The sequence below is a fragment of the Impatiens glandulifera genome, chromosome 1 (genome assembly GCF_907164915.1).
Source record: "Impatiens glandulifera chromosome 1, dImpGla2.1, whole genome shotgun sequence".
Lineage (NCBI taxonomy): Eukaryota > Viridiplantae > Streptophyta > Magnoliopsida > Ericales > Balsaminaceae > Impatiens > Impatiens glandulifera.
The window spans coordinates 8,375,624-8,398,369 of NC_061862.1; the positions used below are offsets into that span (position 1 = coordinate 8,375,624).

Consider the following 22,746-nt stretch of genomic DNA (forward strand, 5'->3'; position numbering starts at 1 on the left):
TCTCTAACAAGATTTCTATCAATCGTTTTCCAGAAGTTATCATCAATAGTTAGACCCCTGTCTCTATTGGTTCCACCGATCTTTTCAATGCATCTACATTATTGTTGCATGGAAAATATTTTCAGATGCGATGTTGTGCTTGTTGGGGAAAAACCCTGACAGAACCACAAAAGAAGAAAACAAAAGAATGAACACACTAACAAAATTTGATAACGGAGTTCGGCCAAAATATTGCCTACGTCTCCAAGCACTAAGGCTATCAATTAATAAGGAAGAAGAGATACAAATTTGGGTGCAATAAACCAGAGAGGGGAGAGTTTCTTTTATACACTAAGAAACTTCCCCAACTCCCATCATCTTCCGATGTGGGATTTCTGCTAATTGTGAATATAGTTTCTTTTATATACTAAGAAACTTCTTTCACTCCCATCATCTTCCGATGTGGGATTCTAATTGTGCCAAAAACAACAAATCTCCACCTTGGCACAATATCCAAATACTAATCTTCAATATTAAAAAATAAACCTTCAGTGCTTCCAATTGGCGCTCTTCAGCGCCGACTCAAATGCGGAATGTGTTTACCAAATCTAAACAATTAAATTTGGTTTTCCCCATGTCTTTCATCTCGAACTCTCTACCCAATTGAGCCTTCAATTTGTCAACTTCATATTGGCTCTTTGATGCTATCAACATATCATCAACGTACAAGAGTAGATAGATGTAAGACTCATCTTGCAATTTGCGCAAATACACACATGAACTGAATCTGCTTCTTGTGTACTTGTGTTCAATCATAAACTTATCAAGTCGCTTGTACCATTGTCTCGACGATTGCTTCAACATGTACAATGATCTGTTCAACTTGCAAACTCAATTTTCTTTATCAGCAACTTTGAATCCATCTGGTTGATAAATGTAGATTTCCTCATTCAAATGACCGTGTATGTCTGCGGTCTTCACATCTGGTTGAGCTAGCTCCAAATTCATCTGCGCTACCAAGGCCAACAAAATTCTAATGGAAGAGTGTTTAACAACATGAGAAAGTACCTCATTATAATCACCTCCTTCCTTCTGAGCGTAGTCTTTAACTACCAATTTTTCCTTGTAGCGAACATCAAATTTTTCAGGAAATCCTTCTTTCTTAGCAAAGATCCATTTACAACAAATAGCCTTCTTCTCTTTTCGTAGATGTCTCAACTTGCATGTCTCATTCTTCTGAATAGATTGTATCTCATCTTCCATAACACCTCTCCTTTTTCCATTTTCAGTACTTTGACTGACATCTGAAAAAGTGGATGAAACATCATCTACGACTAGAAGTGCATAGGCCGCCATGTCAACAAACCGACCTGGTTTTTGAATAACTCGTCTTGGCCTATTAACAACAATTGATTCACTTTGTTCTGAAGGTTCTTGGGTCAGAACCTCTTCCACATTTAACTCTTCGTCTGTCGTCGGAGAGTCACTTCTAGTTGGGCTTATTTTTATCTGCTCAAACTCCACCTGTTGCGGAGTACAATCAATCTTGTCTGGTGTTACCTTATTCAACATTGAATAATCATCAAAAGTAACATCTCTTCTGATAATGGTTTTCTTTGCATCCAAACACCAGAGGCGATATTCTTTAACTCCCGTATTAAATCCCATAAAAAGAGCCTTCTTTCCTCGTGGATCCAACATTGATTCAACTACATGATAATATGCAGCAGAACCAAAAATATGCAAAGAATCATAATCAGTTGCAGGTTTTCCAGACCATACCTCTAATGGAGTCTTGCCACCAAGTACAGATGATGGTAGGCGATTTACCAAATGTTGAGCGTATGACACAGCTTCTGCCCAAAATTTCCTGTCTAACCCAGCATTAGACAACATACATCGAACTTTCTCCACCAATGTCTTGTTCATACGTTCCGATACTCCATTCTGCTGTGGTGTTTTTCTAACTGTGAAGTGTCGAACTATGCCACACTCTTGGCATAACTTCTGGAATGGATCATTCTTATATTCTCTGCCGTTATCAGTCCGGAGAACTTTGATCTTTCTTCCTGTCTCGTCTTCAACTTGAGTTTTCCATTTAAGAAAAATCTCAAACACTTCACCTTTGTTCTTCATAGTAAACACCCAAACTCTTCTGGAAAAATCGTCAACAAAAGTAACAAAGTAATGTCTACCTCCAAGAGAAGGAGTCTTGGCAGGTCCCCAGACATCTGAGTGCACATAGTCCAAAATACCCTTGATATTATGTATAGCAGTGCCAAATTTTACTCGCCTTTGTTTTTCCAGTATACAATGTTCACAAAAATCTAACTTACAAACTTTTGTACCTTTCAACAATCCTTGCTTGACAAGAGTTTGCATAGATTTCTCACCAGCATGCCCCAATCGCATATGTCATAGCTTTGTTGCCTCTAACTCCTTACTGCTCCCGGAAGTTGATACACATGATGTCCCATTAACTGTACTACCTTGATAATAATAATACAAATTATTACTCTTCCTGATAGCTTTCAACATCACTAGCGCTCCAGATATTACCCTAAGAACTCCATTTTCCAATTTCACATGTAGGCCTTTCGACTCCAAGGCCCCCAAAGAAATGAGATTCTTTTTCATATTCGGTATGTACCGAACATCTCTAATAATTCTGGTGGATCCGTCATCATTCCTCAGCTTGATTGAACCTATCCCCTTTATTTTACATGTATTAGCATCTCCCATGTAAACAACTCCACCATCTAGCTCCTTAAAGTCAAAGAACCACTTTCGAAATGGTGTCATATGATAAGTGCAGGCTGAGTCCAATATCCACGCATTAGGATGTGATATTGTGTGTGACATCGATAAAGAGTATTCTGAATCTGTATCACCTTTGTTTTCTGCAACATTCGCATCTTCAGAATCTTTCTCTTTCTTCTTCAACTTTGGGCAGTTAATCTTCCAATGTCCTTTCTCACGACAGAAAGCACATTCATCTTTGGCAACTCTACTTTCAGATCTTCTTCCTTTCCCTTTTGATTTGCTCTGCTGACGGCCCCTACCTACTTTGCTTTTCCTTTTATCCTGCTTTCTCAATTCATGACTATATAAAGCAGAACTTACAGCATCAAGAGAAACATTTCCCTTCCCATGAAGTAACGTTGTTTCTAAGTGTTCAAATTCATCAGGAAGGGACGATAGCAACATCAAAGCCAAGTCTTCATCCTCAAACCTAACGTCAAGGTTTAACAAATCCGCTACTAACTAATTAAACTTAGTTATATGCTCATTCATCGTAGTACCTGATTGGTATTCAAACCGGAACAGTCGCTTCTTCATAAGGAGCTTATTCTGACCACTCTTCTTCAGAAACTTGTCCTCCAATGCTTACCACAGTTTCTGTGCAGAAGTTTCATTCTTCACAGCATACTTCTGCTCTCTGGACAGGCACGACCGAATTGTTCCGCACGCCAACCGATTCATGATACTCCACTCTTTTTCTTCTATACCATCTGGCTTTCCGACCTCAATAGCAACATCTAGACCCTGCTGAAAAAGACAATCTAGAACCTCACCTTGCCACATGCCGAAATGCCCAGTTCCATCAAAGATCTCTACCGCAAACTTCAAATTCAACATCAGTGTCCTCGTCCAGGATGACGAAGGAGTTGACGCCCCTTTTGAAGACTCCACCATGCCAAAGACGAACCTTCGGCTCTGATACCACTTGTTGGGGAAAAACCCTGACAGAACCACAAAAGAAGAAAACAAAAGAATGAACACACTAACAAAATTTGATAACGGAGTTCGGCCAAAATATTGCCTACGTCTCCAAGCACTAAGGCTATCAATTAATAAGGAAGAAGAGATACAAATTTGGGTGCAATAAACCAAAGAGGGGAGAGTTTCTTTTATACACTAAGAAACTTCCCCAACTCCCATCATCTTCCGATGTGGGATTTCTGCTAATTGTGAATATAGTTTCTTTTATATACTAAGAAACTTCTTTCACTCCCATCATCTTCCGATGTGGGATTCTAATTGTGCCAAAAACAACAGTGCTCACATCCTTAATCTGATTGTCAAAGATGGGTTAAATATTATTGGAGACGGTATTGAAAAAATTAGGGATAATGTTGCTTTTTGGAGAACAAGTGCAAAAAGAGAGGAGAAGTTCATTGAAAATTATGGTCATCTAAAGTTAGCCATTGATTGTAAAACTTGATGGAACACTACTTTTATTATTCTTCAAACAAGTCTAATTTATAAAGACATTTTTGAGCGGTTAATGTTTAGTGAGTCCTATTATACCTTTCTTCCTACATAAATGGATTGGGAATTTGCGAGTATCATTTGCTTCAAGTAAGAATTATTCAATAATATCACAAAGTTCTTCCCAAGAAGTAAATATCCCAGTCTTGAGAGACTTTATATGTTCATCATAATTAATATTCTTTAAAAAATTCTTTAGGTTATCATTACCAGTTTTATACCATACTGGTATTTTTTCAATTTTTCGATGAATCAAACATGTAGGAGGGACTCTAATCTCCAAAAACTTTGTGAGATTAAGTTTGCTTTATCCAATTGGAAATGTGATTCTAATCCGTTAATTAGGAACATGGAAGAACAAATGAAAGTCAAATTTGATTTAAGTTGACTTTGTTACATTATTGCTTCTAAATAATTTATGGGATTGATACAATTTTGGAAGTAAATAGGATTCGAAGCATTTGTGCTGATTTACTTGTTGAATATCAGACTTTGATGAAAAGTAAGAGTGTGTTTCAAAATCGTAACAATGATTGTGGTTCTACTTCTCATACCATGACAATGAATAATGGTGAAACTTCAAGTGATTGGAATATTTCGGTTGGATATAATAAGTTTGTTGTTCAATTAAATATATCATCGAATACATCTAAATCAGAGTTGGATTTTAATTTAGAAGAAGTGGTCATCATAAATATCGCTAATTTTGAAATCTTATATTGGTGGAGTACTTTTGGAACAAAATATCTTAGAATGTTTTTATTGGAGCTTGAAATGAATGATTGCCCAATAATAGTAATAGGAAGAGGGTTATCATCGCCCATTTTAATAGTTTATGTACCTTTATAAGGAGTTGAGATGTTAAGGTTGTCAAGGTTCGTTGTGAGATGGTCTATAGCACCAAAGTCGGGATACTAGGCCGAGTCATAAATAGAAGAAGGTATAACCATCATAGCATAATGTGTCGTTGAATTTTGGTTCTGACGACGTCGGTAAGTTTCAATCGAATGACCTATAAAGTTGCAAATCTTACAAAAACAGACCTGATCGACAAACATTAACTGCGTGACCAAAATGATCACACAATTGACATTGTATTGTATTTCTATTAGGCTCACAAGGCCCACGACCCAAAATAGAAGATCCAGTAGTAGGATACCCTAACCCGATAGTAGAAGCCTAGTTGGTGTGTGAAAATTTAGATGAACTTGAAGACTCATTTATTTGATATCCATTAGAATTATGGGAGCTCAATCTATTGACAATTTCATTTTTTGCACTATAATCACTCGGAGATGAGACTAAACGTCGTGATTATTAGAAGTGGATGGTTTCGAAATCTATCTCGATCTAAAATCAAGATTAGCGGTTAGAGAGTTAGAATGAGTGATTCAAGGTTAATCTCATGTTTAAGAAGAATTCTTTGGAGGTCTTCAATGATGATGGGGTCGGTGCGAGTGGTTACCGCTACAATGAGAAATTTGTATTCAGGACCGAGTCCTCCCAAAGCATAAATGATGAAATCTTGTTGAGATATGTTTTGCCCAGCACCAGTGAGACTAATGATGATTGATTTTATTTTCTACAAATATTTGTCCATCGAGAGTGATCCCTTCTTTACCGTCTACAGCTGAAGACAGAGCTACATTAAACGAGCTTGAGATTGAGAGACGAATGTGCGTTCTAAAGTAGACCAAAGGGCTTTAGATGTGGTGCATAATTCACCAACCATTTAGGCTAGGATGGATTCTGAAAGGGTGGAGAGAAGCCATGAAAGGTCAAAGGGCTTTAGATGTGGTGCATAATCTATTGAGAAAAGATCTAATCTAAACACACGATAAAAGAAGCTATAAAGATAAATTTGTAAAGAATAGTAAAGAACACAAGATATAACGAGGTTCGACCAACAATGACTACATCCTCGGGGAGTCGTCCATTCTATTAATTTTCCATAGAATAGTGGTCTAAGTAACCCTAGATTATAATGTCTCTATTTATATGAGTACATCAAAAATTAAAATACTAAACTACTACTCCTAAGCGTTAAGAGTTGAGGCAACTGAGCAGTTCTTCAGTAACTCTTTGGTATACTTAGCTTGATTTATGAATATTCAAGTTTCAAGTTTCCTAACTTGAAGTTCAAGGAAGAACGTCAGCTCACCCATCATGCTCATCTCAAATTTGTCCTGCATTAACTTAGAGAATTTTTCACATAATTTGGGGTTAGTTGACCCAAAAATGATATCATCTACATAAATATGTACAAGTAAGATATGTGAATCGTTGACAAATTTGAAAAGTGTTTTATCTATTATGCCAATAACAAAATAATGCTCAAATAAGAATGTAGACAGTGTGTCATTCCAAGCTCTAGGAGTTTTCTTAAGTCCATATAATGCTTTATTTAATTTGAAAATATGATGAGGCAAAGTATGATTTTGAAAACCATGACGTTTTTCAACATAAACATCCTCATTAAGTATTCCGTTAAGAAAGACACTCTTAACGTCCATTTGATATACTTTAAATTTTTTGAAAGCAGTATATGATAAGAAGATTCTAATAGCTTCTAACCTAGCTACATGAGCAAATGACTCCTCGAAGTCAATTTCTTCTTCTTGTCTATATCCTTGAGCTACTAGCCTAGCTTTATTCCTCGTAACAATTTCATCTTCATTTAATTTGTTTCTAAAAACCCATATAATTCCAATAATGGATTGATTCTCTAGTCTAGGAATTAGATGTCAAACTTTGTTTCTTTCAATTTGGTTTAGTTCTTCTTGCATAGCATTGATCCAATCTGGATAAAGTAATATTTCATCCACTTTCTTAGGTTCGATTTGAGAAATAAAGCAGAGTTTGCATATTCATCAATCAATTGGTTTCTTGTCCTAAGAGGTGCAAAAGGATTTTCTATGATTATTTTTGGTGGATAGTTTTTGTTCTATCTGAAGTTCATTCATTGAGGGTCAACTGTCTGATCAGTTGTTCCAGCAACATCCAAATTGTCAGTTGTCTAGTGACTTTTAGTCTAGTTGTCTGGATGAACATCAACCGGGTCAGCTGGCGAATCAGATGGACTGTCATGCTGACTTGAACTTTATCTTCACTATCATATTAGAGATTAGTTGCTTTCAATCTATTAGATACTTCAATAATTTCATTAGAGTTATTTTCAACATATTTATCAAATACAACATGAGTTGATTCTTCAACAGTTAGAGTTTGTTTATTGAAAACTCTATAGACTTTGTTGATTGAAGAATAACCTAACATAATGTCAGTATCTGCTTTGGCATCAAAGGCGGTCATATGATTTTTACCATTGTTGTGAATAAAACACTTACAACTGAATATTCTAATGTATGATATTTTATGAGCTTTTTCATACCAGATTTCATAAGGTGTTTTATTAAATCGTTTATTAATCATCGATCTGTTTTGAGTTTAACATGTTGTATTGATAGCTTCTGCCCAAAGTTTTTGAGACACACCAGAATCAACTATCATTGATCTAGCTACTTCTTTCGGTGTTCTGTTTCTCCTTTCAGCAATGTCGTTTTACTGTGGAGTTCTAGCACTAGAAAACTCGTGTCTAATACCAAATTCCTCAAGGAAAGATGACAAATTCTTGTTTGTGAAATATGTTACTTCTAATTTTTGTTATGCTTAAGGATTTTTCATTCTATAGTATTCTAAGAATTTTAATTAAATTAACATCAGTTTGATCCTTGGATACTAAAAGTACTACCCATGTAAACCTTGAGTAGTCATCAATTATGATTAGTGTATATTTCATTCCCCCTAAACTAGTTATTAGAATTGGACCAAATAGATCAATGTGAAATAATTCCAGATACCTATTAGATTGAATATTCCCTTTATTTTTAAAAGTTGATTTGACCTATTTGCCCATTTGACAAGCTAGGCAAACCTTGTCTTTATTAAACTTCAGTTTAGGAATTCCAGTTACAATATCTTTTAAACAAATGTTATTAATCGTTTTAAAGTTTAGATGATTAAGTCTTTTATGTCATAACTAGTATTGATCATTCTTGGCAATCATACATACATGATCGGAAGATTTATTTTTCCAGATCACTTTATAAGAGTTTTCTACTCTACTTCCTGTCAGCAGGGTGTTCCCCTGCTGATCTCTAACAAGACATGCATGTTTTTGAAATTCTACTTTGTACCCATTATCACATATTTGACTTATGCTAATTAAATTGTAGCACAAATTTTCTACTAGCAGCACATTATTGATAGTAAAGTTACCATGGACAATCTTACATGTACCCACGGTTTTACCTTTCGAGTTATCACCGAATGTGATCTTTGGTCATGTGCACTTTGATATGTCATTCAGCAGTCGGTTGTCGCCTTTCATGTGTCTGAAGCATCCCCTGTCCAGATACCATATTGACTCTTCCAAGCTGATGTCATGTTTTAGCTGCACATATAAATGTTGATAGCTTTGGTACTCATCTTTCTTTGGGTCCATGGTTAATTAATCCCTTGAGGATCCATACTTGAGTTATTTTTATGAATATCCCATTTTGTGTGTATGTTTTAGACTTGGCAGATTTCATTCTGTCAAGTTTGTGCTTACCTGACCAGTAGGCTGTCTTGTTTTTGGGCTAGAGCCAACTTGATTGTTGGTCAGTTAGCTTAACATATTTAATCTCATCTTTAAGAGTTAAATTATCATGGTTTTGATTAGTTCGAATATCAGTTGAATTTCCCTTGACGAAACTTATGGAATGAAGTTTGCCTTTTATCAGGTTCAACTTATTGCAGGACTCAACTGGATTTCTCTTAACAAATCCTAGACCGGATTTGTATCCGACAGGCCTTTGCTGCTTAAGCAGCTGCTCGAGAGCATTTTCAGACTTAGTCCATGAACTAACCACATAGTTTAATCTTAAATTTTCAGTAGATAAACTTTGAACTGATTCTTTGAGCTTCTCATTCTCAACTGATAGTTCATTCATTTTTTTTTTTAAAGCTTCTAGTTCATTGTTTTGAGTTGAAAATCTTGTACTATCAAATTTGTTTTTCAAGTTTGTTTCATTAAAAAGATCTGAGAGTTTCATGTACACAATGATCATGTCATTGAGTACAGTGGTTAAGTCATCTCTTGTGAATTCGTTAGAGGTGAAGTCAAATACCTCGTTGTCATCTTCCATGAAGCATTTGACAATTTCTTCCTCACACTTGAGGAGCTCTCATCAGAATCACTTTCGGTCCATTTGCTCTTGCTTTCCTCAGCTAGCGGAGCTTTCTGTTCCCTCTTGTTCTTCCTCTCGAATGGCTTCCTATCATCCCTTCTAGGTTTTCTACCTTCAGTCTTAAAGTGACCTGGTTTATCACAATTAAAATATTTTAAATTAGAATTAGACTCATTTTTATAATTATTTATGTTAGAATTAGAGATAGAATGATTCTTCCTCATGAATTTGCCAAATTTCTTGACAAACAGTGACATCACAGCGTCGTTAATATGTTCAGTAGACTTCGCAGCTGTTGAAGAAGGTGGCTCTTCAGCAGTCACCAGTGCTTGTGTTGTGATAGAGGTGGACGACCCCTCCTCATTCCTTGAGTTTATCTCAAACTCGTAGGCCTTTAGATCGGCAAAAAGATCATACAACTAAATCTTGTTGAGGTCCTTAGATTCCCACATAGCCATCGTTTTGACATTCCATTCTCTAGGAAAAGCTCTCATAGCTTTGATAACAACTTCTATGTTATTATATACCTTTTCCAGGGTTGAGAGTTCGGTGACTATCCTGCTGAATCTTTCATCGAATTCAGTCATAGTCTTACTCGGGCGTCGAACTTTTGTGTAGAAACCATCAACTTGTTTTCTTTTGTTTGGTCGTTGTCATCACAAAGTTGAGTCAACTTCTTGATCTTTCTGAACATGTTCTTGTCCAAAGTTTTGTAGAGAATGTCTTTGGCCACGTTGTCGAGGTTGACATTCCTTTTGTCTTTAGCAGTCCACTCGTATATGAGTTTCTCTTTCATCTTAGGAGCACCCTCTATTGTATTTGTGTTTGTGTTGACCTTTAGTATCTTCATGGGACCATTTGTGATGACCTACCACATATCATCATCTTGTGCCGCCAAATGTGATTGCATCCTGATCTTCCAGTCATCATAGTCTTCCTTTGAGAATATTGGAATCTTGTTTATGTAAGACATGATTCAGATATCTATAGTAGCTTGAGAATAGAAAACATTGCTCTGATACCACTTGTTAGGATTGAAGACAACAGTAGATGGGGGAGTTGAATAATGTTGTTCTATTTTTCACTTAAATGCAATTTTAATCCTATTAGAGATTGAAAATCTGTTTTTATTTTTTGACAAATCATAGCAAGCTCTTGAACGGTTTCATGTGCGGAAAATGCTTACAGGATTTGAATCAACATATATAAGACTGAACGAAACAATAAACAGACAACACATTATTTTATGAATGTTCGGAAATAAAGTTCTTATGTCACCCCTTCTTTTGTTTCTAGAAAGATTTCACTAGAAGACTTTGATTTATATAGTCTCTACACAAACCCACTCAGATAACAAGTCTTAACAATCGTTTGTCTGAACTCCTAGCTCTCACACTATCTTGTTGAATATACGACTCTCTGTTCAACTTATACAATGATAAATGATTACAAAATATTATCTTATGTGTAACGTAGTCACTTGCAAAATCACTCGCCGAAAAGAAAGCTTTTGAATCGAGAGTACTGAGCGCGGAGAGAACCAGCGAGACTTTTCAGACCAAAAAGATTCATCGTTGTTCTCTGATATCTTTTTATCCTTGAATCATGACAACAGTCAAATTCATTTTGTTGACACGTGGCAGTGGTACGTTTGTCGTACGTCTGGCGTACGGGGTAGTGCATAGGCGAATGAAATATTCATTTATCGTTTTGCCTGTTAGAGCAGAGAGTTGGTTGTACATTTTGACATATTCAGCTGATGTGGAACTCAGCTGATGATCAACTTTGCTGATGATTAGCTCTACTGATGATCAACTTTACTTATGATAGCTCTACTGATAGCGAACTCAATTGGTGGTGCAATACATCTGTTGGCGCAACACTATTGATGCCAACTCAGTTGTTGGCACAACACAACTGTTGGCGCAACACTTCTGATGGCAACTCACCTCTTGGCGCAACACATATGCTAGCGCAGCACTGTTGATGGCCACTCAGCTGTTGGCGCAACTCTTTCGTTGGGCTACTCAACTATTAGCGCAACTCTACTATTGGGCTACTCAACTGTTAGCGCAACTCTACTGTTGGGCTACTCAGTTGTTGGCAACTCTACTGTCAGCGCTTCTTCAGCTCTGTTGATGACAACTTTGCTTTCAGCGCTTCTTCAGCTTTGTTGATGGAAACTTTGTTGTCAACGCTTCTTTAGCTCTACTGATGGCAACTCTGCTGTCAGCACTTCTTCAGCTCTACTAATGGAAACGCTAATGCCAACGCTTCTTCAGTTATGCTGATGACAAATCTGTTGTCAGCGCTTCTTCAGTTCTATTGATGACAACTTAGCTATCAGCGCTTCTTTACCTGCGCATTAAAATATTGTTGAACTTAGTTTTATTCATTTATCAAATCATCATCAAAATTATGTGAGTTCGTGTTAATTATCCGAAGTTTATTTTAATCAATTAAAATGTTTTTCATAATTCAACTTAATTTAATGATTTTCCTTTTAATCTTAATTTAATAATTTCCTCATTTTCCTTCTTTAACTTAATCTAACACCCTCCTTGGTTTTGAATTATTTAAGTAGACTAATTGCTATGAACCAAGTTCAATAGCCGATCTCAATATTCAGTGTACATTTATGCGTGTTTGTACAGTCTGATAATAAGTGTGTATATTAAATTCTCCACCCAACACATTGGAGTTTTCTCCTTCTTTCTGTTTTTACATATGACTTCTGACTTGTCTTCTTTTGACCATTTTAGATTGGGATATGAAGGTCGTTAGAGAATGCCTTCATCTAGTTTGAGATAATATAATGGATAAAAAGGATCTCGTTGATGGTGAGGCAGCCCAAGTTTTACCTGTCAAAGTAGACAGATTTCTCTAATGATAGTTTAGCTAAAAATAGATTGGCTTGTGACTGTGAAAGGTATGTCATTTTCTCATTAAGGGGTTCATTAACAAGCTCATGTGTCATAATGGATTCGTTTTCCTTGTGGGATTTTGGTAGATTCCTTCGATTTGTATTGGTGATGTAACCTAAGCATCCATTTCACTATTTTATTGTGAAACTTATTAGTTTTGTATTCTTTAAACTTATCTATTTTTTGCCCTCTTTGAAATTTGTGCTCAGATTTTTCAGGCTTCAGATGCCAATCAGACCTTAAAGAGATTGAGAAAAAAAATCGTTAACATTGTAGATGTTGATGCCTTCCTCTTTATCATTGATGTGATATTATTTCATTGTTTAGTGACCACCTATAACATATGTTGGGTCCATGGTTGTGCAATTTTTTCAAACATATGAATTTTAGATGTTATTCTTTTTGGTTGGATAAACCAAATTTATGATCCATTTGTTGTGCTAATTCCACTACTTTCTATGGAGTAAAGGAGGATTTGATGTTGGAGGAAGTGACTAGAAGCATTATGTGAGGAGGAAACCTCAAGTTGTTAAGCGACTATCAAGAAATGAATCCCTAATTGTCTTAGGGATCTTGTTTGGCAGTTAATCTCAAGAAGTAGAGACCTCTTGCTGATGAATCATGGTGTATATTATCACCGAGAGCATTACCTCTTCACTCGGTAAAAGAATTGAATTATCACCGAGAGTGATTAGTGCTCTCGGTAATAATATTATCTCCCATGGCTTCAAATGCTCTCGGTGATACTAATTTTTTCTGCACCGATAGTCGAATTACCGATACCTTCCGAAAGCATCTGTCATCCTCGGTGAAAATTATCACCGACGACAATTATGCTTTCACCGAGAGTTTTTGCCCTCATTAAAAGTATTTTCTTACTAATAAAAATTATAAAATAATTAACATATTTTAATTTATGTGAAATTATAATAACATTGGACATCTCAAAATGAAAATCTTATAAAATGAACTTGGGTAGATTTTATTTATTTATAATTTTAATATTTTTACACCAAACAAACAAAATTAGTGTTCTATAAGACATTATATTTTTTCTAGAGATGAAATGCGATGGATTTTTTTTTTGAAATTATTTTTATTTTAATAAAAATATCCATAGTATTGATATAGGGTTTTGTTTTTTTTGAATTTACTAGGATTGAGCCCTTGACCGACTATCTACGTATTCTCGTAAAATAAAAAATCAGGTCCGAATGAAGTTTTGAACTCGTGTGCTGTTTAATATTTTTGGATTTTGAGTTTTTTTTTTATCAAAATTTAGGTTTTAAGTTAATTAGGACCGGATAACATATTAATTGAGTTACGCACAAGATAACATATTAATTGTGGATGGTGTTGTGAAGATTGCTGATTTTGGGATTACGGAGACCGGCGGTGATCGCAGGGGCAGAGCACTCATATTAATACCCGGGCGTCCCCCTCTCCTTAACAGTAATATCACATAACTTTATATATACTAATTTCTATATATTCAGCTAGAGGAGGTCCACCATCTATAACTATATAGTAATATTATCTTATATTTATATAAATAAACAACCTGTCTAATTTATTAATTCTAAAATAAATGAGAAGAAAGGTCACTAGACAATACTAATATAAGACGGACCCAGTTTTAACCAGTTTGGATGGGCTTAAAATTATATATATATATATATATATATATATATATTATATATATATAATATTATATTATAAAGTTCAAATAATTTAAATTTCTAATTAAATCTATTTTAATACAAAATGTCAAATAATTAACTACTATCTCGCGAACTTTTAATTGCTTTATTACTAAAATAAATAAATAATACATTTAATTTAAAAAAAATTCATGAGTTTAAAAAAAAAAACTTACTTGAATATATTAATATAATGTGATAGAATTATTCTTAAAAAAAAATAAATTATTCACAAAAACTCGTTTAAACAACATTTCGATTAAATTAACAATTTTAAATAAATTCTTAAACTATATATATCGTCCAAAGTTTAGTTTTCTACCCACCTAATGATAATGTCCAAATTAATATTTTTAATAAAAAAGATTAAATATATAAAAATTATTATTGCATGCATTGATTGAACGATGACAACTATGATATATTTCAATCAAAATATTGTTATGTTCTGAAAATTGTGAAATTCAATATTCGATATTTCTTAATCAAATTATTAGATACACGAATAAAAATTTTGATAATAAAAAAAAGAGATGATGATAATAATAAAATAAAATAAACTCTAACACTTTGAAATTTATAAATAAGTAGGCTAAATATTTGATAACGGTAATAAATAATTATTAATCTTTTTCAAACATATAAAGTTTTAACAAAAATAAAATTATTTACCTCTTCATCTACCCCTAAAACATCATTTATATGAAAATAAAAATTATTCAAATTACTTATCCATAAATATCATCTTAACCAATTTAAAAATCTCAATTACTTTATATTTTATTTGAATAAACTTTTAACTTTCCTCTTAGATATACTTTAACTTCATTAATAAAATATATTTTGATTATAAAACTTTCATGAGTAAAGTAAAAATTAATAAATTATATTGTGTCAAATAGAGAGAGGTGTACATGGGATAGCAATACAAAGTTTGGTAGTCTTATTCTGCGATTTCTTTTCTCTATCACCGTTTGTAATTATCTAAGACCATGGCCATGTCATCAAGCTTCTTTAACTAGCAAAATTTTTTTTCAGTGTTGGGCTTAAGCCCACTTCAGCTCACAAGTGAATCCGTCCCTGTATACAATATATATGATTAAAGAATATCTTAATTTACTAATTCCTAAATAAAGAATTACACTCAACAATATATAATTTATCACTTTCTAATTGAACAACCTCTAACTTATTATTCTTAATTCAATTCAATTACCTATCATTAAACTATATATAATTTATTCAGATTAATATTTTAACTTTTTTTAAGCTAAAAATTAATTATCATTCATTATATGAGCCAATCGAACCAAATATAGTAATTTCCGATGAGAATATAAAATTTCCTTCTAAATCTCAAAGAATTGAGGGGGTGCTTGGTTCAAATAAAGGAATGGGAATAGAATTGGGATTGATAGATGTGTGGAATGGGAATGGGTATGATTGATAGAAGTGTAGTGTTTGGTTAAGAGTTTTAATCATTCCCATTCCCATTGATAACGATTGGATTTATAAGAGAAAAGTTATAAATATAATTTTGTTATTAAAATTATGATTAATTTTAATTTTATTTTATTAAATTAAAAAAATAAAATATTATTATTTTTGTAACGTTTAAAATATATAAAATATTTAAGTGACATAATTTAATAAAATATAAACATCTAATATTTTTTCATATTAATTATATTTTTTCAAAATAAAAATAAAAATACTTATAACAAAAAAATGTTGAATGTTTCAATTTTTTACTAATTATAAATAAATAATTATCTATTAAATATAAATAATATAAGAAAAAGTCTTTCAAATATTATATATTTCAAATTAAATATAATATTTTATTTAATAATATATTATAACATGGTATAATTTTTTTAATAATAATTTTTATTAAAATATTTCATATTTAATTTTTTAATATTTTTTATATAAATTGTTATTTTATTTTTAGTTTTATATTTTTATATTTTAATTAATTTATTTTAATTTTATTATTAATATTTAAAATTTAAAATTAATTATATTATTATTAGTTATTGTAATTATCACTAAAATTTTATTTTAAATAATTTCTTAATATTATTTAAATAATTAAAATTATTTATTCATAAATAAATAAAAATTTATTATTATGTTAATTATAAAATAACGTATAATATAATTATAAAATATATATATGATATTAAAATTATAATTATAATTATGAGAGAGAAAATAAGAGAGTGGAGATAATGGAAGAGAAAGTGTATCGCTCCGGAATGGGATTCATTCCTCCCAATATAGAGAGGATTGGATGATTCCTGAGTATCCGGGAATCAAATCAATATCCTGGAATCAAAACCACCAACCAAACATCTCATTTCATTCCTTTCCCATTCCTGAGTACAAAAACCACGTACCAAGCATGCCCTGAGTTTGATGAAACTATCTTTGAACGAGATCCTGAATTGCGTATTTCTATATGACAACATTGTGTAAATCATACGATGAAATTAGACTAACTTATATTAAATTGAGGTCATATCAACATATATATGTTGTCGAAGTATCCGAGATCTGAATTTGGAAAACAACAACGTTGATTTCAATACTATTGATTTAAAAAGTTCTCATGGTTTGAGAGAGTTTACTTCAAGTATAGACTCATATTCGAAGAATCTTATATTTCAAAAACTCATAGATCCCAACTTCAATAGTAAATGTCATGCGTTTTTATGTATCTTTGATTTAAGATATTTATTTTTTTATTTCTAGTATTTTTATTTTTCTCCTGTCATGTTTTGTTTCGTTGTGCTTAAACGATTCATATTTTTTAATATATCATAGACTATTTAAAATAATTGGTATATTTATTTTCTTAGTGTTACATATGTGAATTACCTTTTGTCAATAAAATTGAATTTATATGAATAAAATAATAAATAACAGATAGGTCAGATCTATCATCTATGTTTCAAGGGGGGCAAAAATGAAAGAATAAATAAATAAAGTCAATAATGATAAAGCAAACAAAGGGGATTGGGGAAGATGATCCAGTTAATAAGCGCCATTTCCATTCTCATCTTCGCGATCCTTGCACAATCAACAACAGCATCCAGATTACCGGCTATCCTAAGTTTGAAAACCTCCACCTTATCCGTTACGGATTTCGGCGCAGTCGGCGATGGTGTTCAATACGATACAGTTCAAATTCAGGCTGCGATCGACGCATGTTTCGCTTCCTCTGATATAGGAGGACGATGCCGTGTCGTCTTCCCTCCAGGGAACTACCTAACGGCGACGATCTTTCTCAAATCTGGCATTGTTCTCGATGTACAAGAAGGCGCCAGAATTCTAGGTGGGACGAGGATCCAGGATTATCCAGCGGATCAGAGCCGATGGTATGTGGTGCTGGCGGAGGACGCAACGGATGTAGAGATTACCGGAGGTGGAGAGATCAATGGTCAGGGTTTGAAGTTCGTGAATCGATTCGATGAGAGGAAGAATGTGATGGTGAGCTGGAATCAAACTGGAGCATGCTTGGGTGATGAATGTCGGCCGAGACTCGTAGGTTTTCTTAGATGCCGGAATGTTAGGGTTTCATCAGTCAGCTTGATTGAACCGGCTTATTGGTGGTTAGTACATAATTTTACTTCACTTCATTTTTAGTGCTGATCTAGCTAGGTTAATGATACTGATTTATTCTTACTGCAGCTTGCATATTGTAAAGTGTGAGAACACATCAATTGAAGATGTTTCAATTTACGGAGATTTCAATTCTCCTAATAACGATGGAATCGACATAGAAGATTCAAACAACACGATGATAACTCGGTGCAAAATTGATACAGGTGATGATGCAATATGTCCAAAAACCTCCAATGCGCCTCTCTACAACCTTACTGCAACTGATTGCTGGATCAGAACAAAATCATCCGCCATCAAACTTGGGAGTGCTAGCTGGTTTGAGTACAAGGGTTTGTTGTTTGATAACATAACCATTGTTGAATCTCATAGGGGACTTGCCTTTCAAATTCGAGATGGAGGTAACCAACCCTAGATTAAATATATTTATAACCAGAGAATTTTCATTTGGGAATTGTGATGTTTTTTCCTGCAGGAAATGTGAGTGATGTTACCTTCTCGAATATAAACATAAGCACAAGATACTATGATCCTTCATGGTGGGGAAGAGCAGAGCCTATTTACATAACAACCTGTCCTAGGCACTCAAATTCGAAAGCGGGATCAATTTCTAATATTCAGTTCATCAACATATCGTCAATATCTGAAAACGGGGTTTTCTTGTCAGGATCCAAAGGGGGGCTTTTGAGCAATTTGAAGTTCTTGAATGTAAACCTTACATACAAAAGATGGACTAATTATTCGGATGGTTTGATAGATTACAGGCCTGGATGTCAAGGGCTTGTTATTCACAGTATAGCAGGGTTCTTGATGGAAAATATTCGAGGGCTGTCAATTGAAAACGTGAATATGAGATGGTTGAAGAAGGAAGATGAAGGAAATGAGAAGTGGAACAATCCTTTAGAGTTTCGGCCCTCAACTGTGACTGATATTTCCTTCATGAATTTCCACTCTGAAGTATATGAACAGAGATGATAATGATTCTTCTAAAATCTCTGTATGTTTTGTTTCCACGTGATGATTAGTTGATGGATGAAAAATTGCATAAGTAAATAGTTGTTTTTTATGAAGAATACTAAAGTATGTTTGTTAAAAATGGATGCAAATTTGCATAAGTAAATAATTGTTTGTTATTTTTTTTTATGAAGAAGACCAGTATGTTTGTTAAAAATGGTATACGAAATGATTATATTGTAGGATAACTAGGTTAATAGTAGTTTTTTAGAATAAAAATGCCAGATTTCACTTTTACATAGAATTTGTAGGTAGGGATGGTAATTGTGCTGAGCAGAATGTGTTTACCATGTCTACTCCGCAATTTTTTATAAAATTATATAAATGATAATATTATATATATTAAAAATTTATATTATTTTAAAGAAAGTTCTTATAAAATATGAAAAATAAATATAATGGTGATGTTATATATTTAATAATATTTTGTTAAAATTCGAAGCAGAATCGAGATAAGATTGATTAGGGCAGGTTACACAAATATCTTATCGTCCATCTCTAATTAATTACAGGTCAAACCGGAGAAAAATTGTTCTAAATAGATCATTTCATATCGAAAACTATGGAACAAGTCTTTCATTAGCTAACTTACCATTTTTTTAGAGACCACGGAATTGTATCGTCAATGATGGTCCAACTATACAAAAATTTAATTTTATCGACCATTTTAAAAAGTTTTCGGCCTACTGCTAATTCTGAGGACATATTCATCGCGTCAATATACTATTTTGAACTAAGACTAGGGAAATAGACCATCCCACATGATAAACTATTTCAAGTTTTGAGAACGAAAAATAAGATTAATGCAACATTCTTGTTACAATTATTTCTCAAGTGTAAACGATAGAAAATAATAATTATTTTGTAATTTTTGTATGATTAATTTTATAAAAAAAAGTGTGACTAAATAATTAATATATAGAGAATAATTAGGGGGCTTATTTTTTCCTTTTGAGTCCTAAATTAATTCACCCAATCGATCATAAGCTTGTTGTTGATCAGATCCAATTAGTATCAAGGGCGGACCTCCATTACCCTCTCTCTCTTTCAGAACGAGACTCACAACCAAAGATGTCGTCTTCCAAGCCTTTACGTGCCGCCGTCGGGATGATAAGGAGCCGCATGACCTCCTCCATCCGCACTCGCAGCGGAGGAGACGGACCTAGCCGCTGGTCCACTCCAGGCCACCAGGAGCGTCCAAATGGCTACCTCTTCAATAGGACACCGCCGCCACCAGGTCAGTCGAGAACTTGGGAGGACTGGGAGTTACCCTGCTACATCACCAGCTTCCTCACCATCGTTATCCTCGGCGTTGGTCTTAGCGCCAAGCCTGATCTCACTATTGAAACCTGGGCGCATCAGAAAGCCCTAGAACGTCTCGCTGCTGCAGTATCCGATGATTCCGACTGATCTGGATCGTACTGTCCAGTTTCAATTGATCCTTGTTGCTTTGGCTTTGTCAGTGAAGATAAAATAAGATTTTCAACTCATGCTATGATTATAAAACCTTGTTTATTTCATAATTTCATATGCCGTGGATTCATGGTTACGTTATTCTATTACAATTTCTGTTTCTATAATGGAATGATGGAATGATCTCTTTTGAATATCTATAGTAGTAGTGGGTATGCTAATTCATTTGAATGTGACCAATTTTGTCCTGGATAGATTTAGGGTTTACTGTTTCTTGATGCACTTGTCAGTTATGGCCCTTGAGCATGAGAATTTAGAATATAATTTTGTTATATATGTTTCAAGGATGATAATTGCATAGTTTGCAGAGATTCTCTCAATGAACTTAGGTCAAATTTAGCATATGGGCATTGTTAGATACTCTGGATTTGGGGTTTCGTCGCAGGGAGGTATAGTATGTCTTGAGGAATTCATCATGGATTGGATGTGTTGAGACTTGAGAAGTGTAAGTTAGATAATAGTAATAGTGGATTCGCAAGCAGAAGACAGATGAAATCTGTTTTATTCTAAGGCCATCTCTTGCTCACTGTAATTTTGTTATGCCCCTTATTTCATATTTAGCCATAGGATGACTGATTAAGTGTGAAAGGTGGATTAGGTTGGCAGTAAGGTTATCCTGCAATTCTTCTTCTGCAAATGTCTACTTTACTGCTAAGTTCCATTGCTTCAGTTTTACAGCTTTCGTAGTTTCTTGTTTGATGTAGATTATTGAACATTAGGTTATTTGAAAGTTATTTGGGTAAAATGACATTAGTGGGTTATTTTGAATTAATCTCAAATAACCCTTAACCAACAAAGGGTAGAGTTCATTAGTATAATTATGAATCAGGTCTATTTTAACACAGAGTAGTGAAGAAGTTAGATTGAAACAGGCAATAATATGATGATAACTGGGGAAGCTGCACATATTATTAGATAGATAGGTATGTAGATATATAACAAGACTGACCAGACCAGATACAAACACATGAAATCAAACAAACTTTAGCACACAATGGAGGAATGTAACCATAGGATTTATGGTCCAATAGAGACTGACTGACTGACTGAATACTGCAAAGATAATCAACCTTGTTCTATTGTCATTTATGACAAATAATACCTAGTAAAGGAAGACTTAGCAACAATATTACAGGTGTCTTCATTTTATCTATTACTATTATTATTAAATCTTATGAAGCTTTTCTGCCTTAACAACCGGGTTAGCCTTAGCAATGGCATTTCGACCTACTGTTCTGTAATCATAAGGACAGTCGTGCATGTCGGAGTATCGATGAACCGAACAGAACAGGTCACCACACTTGCAGTTGAAACCGGTTAAACCCACACGCTTGTGACAAGTGCTGCATCGATTAGGTCCCTCCACTACTACTTTCACTTTCACATCTGCTTTCTTATCAACAACATCAGCCTTCTTTTTTTCCTCTGGTTTGACTTTCTTCATATCCAAAACATCCTTGCTCAATAAGACTTGCTTGTTTCTGCTGCTGCTTCTGCTCGATGAACCATCACCATTCACGATGGAAGAAGCTGCAAGCTTGGCCTGCTGTTCCTTCAAGATCATCTTATCTTGGTGACACTTTGAACACATGTTCATGGTAGTTGCGCTACCGAAAAACCCACAATTCTTTATGCAAAGATTTTGGCCTTTTGGTGTTTGACAGCCTGTTTCTTTCGAAGATTCCATCCTGCAGGAGAAAAGTCCCACCAAGAACATGAGAAAAAGAAGAAAGAACCCCCATTAACTAACTGATCATCAACAAAGAAAATGAATAAACTTTTACAACACGATGTAGTCGTCTTTGAGAACAGATACAGTCATGAACATGATGATAAAGAAGAAGAAGAAAACAACCAAGAAAAGTCAAAGACAGACAACGTATGTAAGAAAAAAACTAAAGAACTGAAGAGAGGTTACAAGCTTATCTAAACGTTGATCGTACGAGAATCGGAGGAATAGAAATTGTGTCTAAAAGCGTTCTCAATAAGAAAGAGAGAGAGAGAGAGATCCAGAGGTAGGAGAGAAATGAAGAAGGTTGAGTTGTCATGGCCCTTTTCTATTTATGGTTAGAGTTTGCTTTTTACCTCTTCCAACAAAATGATAATACACCTACCTAGAGCTTGGATTATTTGAATTCGAATTTCATATTTATGTTTTATTTTTTTAATTTTAAATTTTATCAAAAATTAAGATAAGTACATTATTTTTGTTAAAGAAAAAGCAAACAAGCTCTAACCAGTCCAACCCAAACTTCACGGATTCCTCTATGGACTTTTACTTTGTCTTCTAAACTTCTTTAATATTATCAAATCATAGGTGTGTTTGTTTGACTTCAATATTTTATATTAAAATAAGACTTAATTGTCAATTTGAGTAATTTATTGTGGGCAAATTGATTTTGGAAATAGTATTTCTTACTTCACATTATACATTATGGGGCTCATTATTATTAAATTTATAAAAAACATGATTTTACTATTTTAAATGATTTCAAATATTATTAACTTATTATTTTCGTAAATTTT

General features: G+C 33.8%; 3 protein-coding genes across 4 annotated transcripts; 2 read left to right on the forward strand and 1 right to left on the reverse strand.

The window, feature by feature from the left end:
• The first annotated feature begins 17,100 nt into the window (after positions 1–17,100).
• LOC124919688 (probable polygalacturonase) lies at positions 17,101–18,804 on the forward strand. The gene is made up of 3 exons (XM_047460003.1): positions 17,101–17,723; positions 17,803–18,134; positions 18,209–18,804. Exons 1-3 carry the CDS (start codon positions 17,137–17,139, stop codon positions 18,706–18,708), a joined length of 1,419 nt encoding a protein of 472 aa, XP_047315959.1. The 5' UTR covers positions 17,101–17,136; the 3' UTR covers positions 18,709–18,804.
• Positions 18,805–19,735: 931 nt separating this feature from the next.
• On the forward strand, positions 19,736–20,354 carry LOC124920811. The gene has a single exon (XM_047461373.1). It carries the CDS (start codon positions 19,819–19,821, stop codon positions 20,155–20,157), a length of 339 nt encoding a protein of 112 aa, XP_047317329.1. The 5' UTR covers positions 19,736–19,818; the 3' UTR covers positions 20,158–20,354.
• Positions 20,355–21,107: 753 nt separating this feature from the next.
• On the reverse strand, positions 21,108–22,235 carry LOC124921768 (zinc finger A20 and AN1 domain-containing stress-associated protein 8-like). 2 transcript variants are annotated; one of them, XM_047462471.1, is made up of 2 exons: positions 22,164–22,235; positions 21,108–21,908 (listed from the first exon to the last, which is right to left on the reverse strand). In XM_047462471.1, the coding sequence occupies exon 2, from the start codon at positions 21,905–21,907 to the stop codon at positions 21,386–21,388; it is 522 nt and encodes a 173-aa protein (XP_047318427.1). In that variant the 5' UTR covers position 21,908; positions 22,164–22,235; the 3' UTR covers positions 21,108–21,385. The 2 variants fall into 2 exon arrangements, with proteins under 2 accessions (XP_047318427.1, XP_047318426.1); XM_047462470.1 differs by having other exon boundaries at positions 22,139–22,204.
• Between the last annotated feature and the right edge of the window lie 511 nt (positions 22,236–22,746).

Bases quoted from the DNA above. Each gene is read 5' to 3' on its own strand.
- LOC124919688 (XM_047460003.1), top strand. From the start codon at position 17,137: ATGATCCAGTTAATAAGCGCCATTTCCATTCTCATCTTCGCGATCCTT. The intron at 17,724-17,802 runs GTTAGTACATAA...TTCTTACTGCAG, and splicing joins ATTGAACCGGCTTATTGGTG to CTTGCATATTGTAAAGTGTG. The intron at 18,135-18,208 runs GTAACCAACCCT...TTTTTCCTGCAG, and splicing joins CTTTCAAATTCGAGATGGAG to GAAATGTGAGTGATGTTACC.
- LOC124920811 (XM_047461373.1), top strand. From the start codon at position 19,819: ATGTCGTCTTCCAAGCCTTTACGTGCCGCCGTCGGGATGATAAGGAGC.
- LOC124921768 (XM_047462471.1), bottom strand. From the start codon at position 21,907: ATGGAATCTTCGAAAGAAACAGGCTGTCAAACACCAAAAGGCCAAAAT.